The 7,174-nt window shown below is 39.9% G+C and overlaps 1 protein-coding gene across 1 annotated transcript; it reads right to left on the bottom strand.

Annotated features, from left to right (window-relative positions):
• Positions 1-395: 395 nt before the first annotated feature.
• SERPINB3 (serpin family B member 3) lies at positions 396-6,804 on the bottom strand (the record flags this gene model as incomplete). Its single annotated transcript, XM_081078555.1, has 7 exons — positions 396-806; positions 2,476-2,631; positions 2,917-3,059; positions 4,173-4,290; positions 4,600-4,728; positions 6,002-6,058; positions 6,640-6,804. The coding sequence occupies 7 exons, from the start codon at positions 6,802-6,804 to the stop codon at positions 396-398; spliced, it is 1,179 nt and encodes a 392-aa protein (XP_080934681.1).
• Between the last annotated feature and the right edge of the window lie 370 nt (positions 6,805-7,174).

The following is a 7,174-nucleotide window of genomic DNA, read 5'->3' as shown; positions in this document are numbered from 1 at the left end:
GGTGGGCCACTTGCACTTTGTTTAAAAGAAAAGCAACAAATAATGTAAGTCACTGTTTTATTGATAATGCATTTCATAAAATCAAAACATTTAGACATGTAAGAGTCCAAGGTATCACCAAAATTCAAATAAATGTAGGTGTCTAGGTTAATACGTTTGAATAGTAGACATGCTTTTTGAAATAGCAGATATAGTATTTCAAATTTAGGAGAAGAGGGAGTACGTTCACATGTGTGTATAGAAAGAGAGAGACAGACATGCTATTTCAACCTTTGCATTCTCAGTGATGACTTTGAGACTGGAAAGGAAAACGAATGAAGAAGAACCTGTTATTTCTAGCAATCAATGTACTGAAATAACTCTATGACCGTCCTTCTAAAGTGGTGGCAGGCTAATCACATCTTAGGGGTAGAGATTCTGCCAAAAAAGAGGATGCTGTTGTTCTCATTGTGCTTGATGAAGAAAAGGAAAGGATGATCGCAATGGAAGTGTTCATACCTCGGTACTGATGTTCGACTAATTTCTAAGCCAGTAGCGGCTGCGGCCTCTGTGCCCTCCTCGGTCACCTCCACAAAAGACTTGTGTAGGATTTGAGACAGCACGAAACCCCGGCTCCCTGTCATGCCTGAGAAGTCAGCGTCCTGTGGAGTGAAGGCATTCCCCATCCCCAGGGCTCTCATTGTGTCCCCGAGGTCATAGCTCTCTTCCACTTTGAACCGAGGCAAGTGCAAATCCACATTTCTCTTGCTCATATTCTGTGAGCTTGTCCACTCTATTAATTTCTCAGCGGTGAGTTGATCTTCAAGCTAGAACAATGGAAAAAAGGAACAGCTGATATCATTCTCCATAAACATTGAACTCAATTTAACATTGGATTGAATCATCAACAGAACCATCAAATAAAATTATTTGTAAAAGATGAACGATATAGCCCCATTGCTTAACTGCCAGTTCACTGCTTGTTTCATTTTCAAGTACTCTTTTCTTGTGATTGTCGTTTTGCACACAAATTTTTAATAATTTATAGAACAATTATAGCATACAATTTATTTTTATTCTTTTTTGTTGCTTGACCTATTTGTGAATTTTTCCCATATAGCGATAGATTTCTCTAACCAAGTTTAAACTATTACATGAGGCTATCATTAAATTGACATTCAAACTATGTATCTTAATATTTTTTAAGCATTTATTGTGTGCCACTCCCTAAGCTAAACTCTTGGCAATGCAAAATCACACCATTGTTTCTTATTTTGCATTTTTCATTACTTTGAGCCACTTCTGTCCAAAAGCTTTTACTTCACTTAGACTTGTTCCCTTAGGATAAATCCCAGGACGGGGTTCCTGATGTTATTGATAAGGAGGATTGCTGAGTGGGTGGGTGAATATTGTAATGGCTGTTCACATATGCTGACATGTTTCTTTCCCTGAGGACTCCAATTTCCAGTGTTACCACAGGACATATTTGGAGTGTGGTAAGTTTACTGCAACTTCATCAACTATTATAGTAATTGCAGATGGCCAGTTTTGGAACGTTCTGAACATGCCAGATATTGTTATTAGTTTTTTTTACACATTATCGTTAATCGTTTTAACAATGCTAAGAGGGAAATTCCTCTTTTTTTCCCCCCCACAGGAATGAGACTCCAAATGACTTTGAGCTCCTAGGGACTTCTAAATGGGAAGTGAACATCAAGATAAACCAATTTATCTACTGTCCACAAAACCACTGTGGTTTAGTATGCAAAAGGCTATGCATTGTTGCTTTACTTTGCTTGCTTTTGTTTGTGAGTGAACTTGCATATATTTTCCATGTCTTACCTACATCGGAGTCTTAGTTTCCTTGTCTTTAAATGAATAAACTGGAATACATCAGAGGTTCTTATGGTTGCAAAATAGTTTATGTGTGTGCCAAGGTATATACTGGAGGTGCCAAAAAAAAATGTATACAAGTAGACACTTTGGTCTATGTTGCTCAAGCAGTAGTTTGTCGTAATCAGAAGTGTCTGGACGCTGATGGTAACCGCTTTGAGCACCTCTTGTAATTGCAGAGGTCAAACGTGACTTGTAGTCATCTTTTGTTATCAGTCTATATTACATATTACAATTTTAATACAGTTTTTCTTTCTTAAAATGCGTATACATTTTTTGACACTCTCTGTATGTATTTTTTCTGTACTGACATTCATGGTTTCCTCAGAATATTAACGGGAGTTACGATGTTAAAATTTTTTATATCTCCTTCCATACCCCACGGTGATACTTAAGATATTTATTCTTTGGAAGGTGACAGAATGCCACTCCTTATCACTTCTCTTTTAGGCTGTGTGCAGAGAAGAGATGATGTGCTCTGTTCTTGAGCCCTGCCAGGTATCACCAACAAACCATGAGCACGGCTTCTGTGAACAGCCCATACGAGCTGTGCTACTGGGAAACCGGGCAATAGAAGGAAGAATTGGAGGTACAAGATTTTACCTTCTGCAGACCATCGATTTCATTTGGCAGCAGCAACAACATACTTAAAACTTTGCCTTTGTATGGTATTTCCAGGACCTTGGCTTGCACGTCTTCCAGTGAAGTGAAATTAAAGTAGCTGGTTCGTTTCATCATCTGCACAGGGTTGCTTGTATTCTGCAATAAATAAGTGCAGCAAACACATGCCAACAGAGGGATAAGTTAAAAAATTATATTATTGAGATACCCTTCTTTCTTCTGAGAGATAACCTGGGACATCTGTGAATTGGAAAGAAGAGTTTCTTCAAGTATTCCCAACCAAATAAAGTCAAAAAAGTAAAACAAGGAAATAAAGTTGTGACAAATTCTATTTTATACCTGCAGTTGTATGTTAATCAAGTATGTGTGTAAATTTAACAGTCCACGTATAGCTATGTTGCACTATATAAATACAGACAATACCTTGTTTTGCCAAAATTCACCCTGTTCAGTGTTTTTTGGATCGAATTTTTCATTCCACTGCCCTTTGAAATAGATCGCGTTCACTAGAACCAGAATGGTGGAGCTGTCAAGAGAGCCTTCAGGAAAGAGATTCTTGATTTTTTCTGCAAAGGAAAGAAACATAAAGGTCTGTCATGAAAAGTACAAGTGGTTTGTTGGAAAGATGCTTTGAAAATTAAACTGATCAGTAGTTATTCACACAAGTCACCACTTTAGGGACTCCATGACCAATAGTTCACATGGTACAGCTTTCTTCATGGCACCAACCTGATGGAGTTGCCCCCACGGACACACCCCTCTTATGATTCACAAAGTGTTCATTCGAGTTCTCTGTGAGTGACTTCAGTCACCTCACATTGCAGACTGATGAATGGATGTCAGCTACTCTTTCAACAAATGCATTTCCTCCCTCCTTGTCACGTTCCCTCCTTACTTTACTTCCTCTTTCCTCCCTCTCTGGCTTTTCTTTCCTCCATCCTCTCTTCCTTCCTCCCCTCATGTCTTTGTAGTTTTTCAAATTTAGGCCCACTACTCAGAGGAAATAGGGCCTGAATGTTCTTTAGGACAAATGACATAAACTCTATAATCTGAAACACGTGTCCTTTGCTGTCAGCCACCATTTCCTGGGATGTTTTCTTCATTCTCCACTTTGAGTTGCTGTAGGTCTGGCCTACAATGGGGGTGGGTGGGACGATATGGCTCAGAGGATGGAGACTTTGTCAGTCTGTCTGCTGTGATCAGGGAAAAAGCTGTGGGGATGGTGAAGTGGGCCAGACAGCTGCAGGTGTAGGTAGCAAGTAGGGTAGTTTATAGGAGAGCTGCTGGTTTCCAAATTAATAAATAATAAGAGAATCCTTCTAATATTTTCCATTAGGAATCATAATCCAAAAGTTAAGCCTCTGATTTGAAGTAAAAGATGTGAAGCCAAGATGGGGTCTGAGCAGAGAATTGTGGTCCACAAAAATGCTGCCATCCCTGGAGATGTGCAAACACAGATCTCCAGCTGTGTTGCCACATAGCTGGTCCTGTGATCCCTTTTGGGTTTCCCTTGGTTCTCTCCACATTTGCTGGGGTCTTTCCACCACCTGCCGTGCCCTCTGCCACCTCCTTGCACACTCATCTCACTCTCCTCTCCCAGCACCCTATGCCATGTCAAGCACAGGGTTTATGCACAAGCTCACAAGTGGTTTTTCCTGGGCGACCCTATCATACGATACCATTCGTTTGGCTCTCCACCCAGGAATTAATCATCATTCGGCTTTCTTCTGCAGCATTTACAAAATCAACAGATTCCACACTGGCTAGGTAAAACTTCTTAACATTATTTTTGTATTCCTTTGACATGGGGAAGAAGCAGAAAGGAGGAATTAAGAGTAATGCATCAGTAGTCTGTATTCTCAAAAATAAATTATGTTCAGTCATGACCAAATATAGTACATAACATCGTCATCATTAAACCCACACTTTACTGGTGAGTTGTCCGGCTCTGGGACACGGCAGTGGGAAGAGGGGCCTGACACACCCAGAGCAAATGCTCCCCATGGGGGTCAGCCAGCTGCATCTGCCTCACTTTCCCCCCTTTGCTCATTGGCGACAGAGGGCCCAGGATGCTGACGAGACATGTGCTAGGTCCGTGAAACTTACCTGAAGAAACTGAAACTTCTTTTCTCCATAGAGTCTGTTGGCAATATTGAGCTCATAGTCATCAGTAGGTTTATTCAGTTCAGTCAGAAGCTTTTGAAATTGGTGATGCACATCTCCCGACTTTTCAACCTGCAAACATCAAAAAAATGAGCTCACTGAATTCTCCGTCAACGTAAATACTAAACCGTGTCCTTAAGTCTCTTTGATCCATACCTAACATTTGCCAGCCCCCGGGCGACTTTTGTTATTATTCTCTGAAATTTGGTGCATTTTACCTCAACTATCCTTCCATTTAATCTCCCAGGAATTTTTTTCTTGTTCCTCTCACATCCTCCAATCTTTTCTCATTTGAACTACAAATGCAACACCATTCTACTATTGGATTGTCTTTTAATTCGTTCAAATGGTTAGGTGTAGCTTCTCGGCTAAACGCAAGTTCCTGAAGGCCTATTTCATTTCTAACAACCATCAGTGGTATAAGAATGTGAAACGTGTATTTCAATGTGCTGTGACATGAAGCCCTGTTACACTGTTTGGCAGTATTACCTCCTAAGACCCATGGACTGTGATGTGTGGCTCTGCACTCATGATGGTCATACTCCAGGAGTTGTTACAGTTGTGCCTGGTCCACTGCTAAAGGCTTTACACTGGCCTCTCTAAGGCGTCAGTCCAATTCAAATGAAAGCAAGAAAGTTCAGAGAATTAAATAACTTCTTCAAGAAGATGTAATGTCACAGAGCCAATTTCTGAAACTAGGCCCGTCTGAATACAGAAATTTCCATTTGTTAGCTAGTTTCGGACTAGCTATCATAGATTCGGCTATCAACCATAGATTTCATACAATCATTTACCGAAGTATACTTGGATGTATGCTTATTTCTCTTAATCCCATTTATGAGATAATTAAAACTGTATGATTTTAGCAATGCTATTGGGATTACTATAATTATTATTATCCTATAATAATAACAATACATTATTTTTTTTATCAAGGCTTCTAGTAGTCCTGGCACTGTTGTATGTTTTGCATGTATTTTCATGAATAGAGGCATATCTTTTATTACCCCTAGTTTATTGGGATCAAGGTCGCTGTGGCTCAGAGCTTCTGTGTCTCACCCATGTTCACCATTTGTGAACAGCAGAGGAGATATTTGAAGCTAGCCTTTCGGCTCGAATACTCATGCTCTTTCGCACAATGCTGATCTCCTCTCAGGAAAACAAAAATATGAAATAAATAAGTATGTAGAATGAATTGAGAAAGAACTCTGCTTGGCCAATCTCTGTTGCCTAAGATTTCCCCTAAGAATTAGACTTTTCACAGTTTATGTGCAATTTCTAGTTTTAATTATGACCCTCTCAGACACCGGGTGCTCCTTCGAGACCCAAGAGCTGTGTGACTCACGGGAACTTTTGTAGCTTCTTCTTTTGTGTTCTCTGTGACTTTGTTAAAGTGAAGGACCTGGAAGAGACAGGAAGTAGAACAAGAAAACTTTACTAAAAAGATCTGTCTACATCACAGGAAATTAAGAGGAAAAAACACAAAAGAAAGAGTGAAAGAAAAAAAGAAAGAAAGAAAGAAAGAAAGAAAGAAAGAGAGAAAGAAAGAAAGAAAAGAAAGAAAAGATCCCCAAACAAACCAATCCCCCAACTCCCAAACCAAACCAAAATAAAGAAAAAAAGAATAAAGAAAACTTAGTGTAAGAGTATGCTTCTTGACATAACACAGCAAAGCTGGGTTATGACCAACTACTTTAAAAAATTCGACTCATATTCCTTTATTGCTGAGGATACATTTGATGATGTTTCCCAGGGATTTAAGTCACCTCTACCAGAACTCTTCTGTTTAAGCATCACCTCTGGTAGGTGGGCAATTGTAGGCGGTAATCCCAGACCCTCCTAGAAGGAAGTCTAGGCACAAAGAGGCACCCGACTGTCATGGGAAGGCTTGCTCAGCCTCCTGTGCTACCCATGGGGCCAGCCACATCTGTGATCATCAGCGCATAAGCCAACAGAGAAACCAGTCCAAACTGGTCTACATACCTTCTGCATTGCTGATGCAGTTTGTCCTCGGGACCCTAAGTAAGTCATGGCTAAGGCTGATGTGACACTGAGCGGGGAATAGAAGATATTTTCCTTCTCCGATTGTCTGAACTGTTGGAACAGATCATATGCAAAGCGGGTGTTTGCTTCACTGAGTGAACTCATGGCGACTTTTGTGCGATCAGGAACTCCTGGAAAAGCATCAGATTTCATTATATAATGACTTTTATTGAACAGAAGGATCCTCTGTGATGAAATTTTTTTGAAGAAATGACTTATATTTGGGTTGTGGAGTCTGGCAACTAAGGTTTTTCTTCTTTTTACTTTTCAAACCTCCTATAATGTGCACGCATTAATTTCATAATTAGAAAACTAGCTGACCAAGACATGGAAACAACCCAAATGTCCTTCGATAGATGAATGGATAAGGAAGTTGTGGTATATATACACAGTGGAATACTATTCGGCAGTAAGAAAAGATGAAATAGGACCGTTTGTGACAACATGGATGGATCTTGAGATTATGATGCTGAGC

Source organism: Rhinolophus hipposideros, assembly GCF_964194185.1.
Source record: "Rhinolophus hipposideros genome assembly, chromosome: 17".
NCBI classification, from domain to species: Eukaryota; Metazoa; Chordata; class Mammalia; order Chiroptera; family Rhinolophidae; genus Rhinolophus; species Rhinolophus hipposideros.
This window is presented reverse-complemented; position numbering and strand designations above follow the sequence as displayed.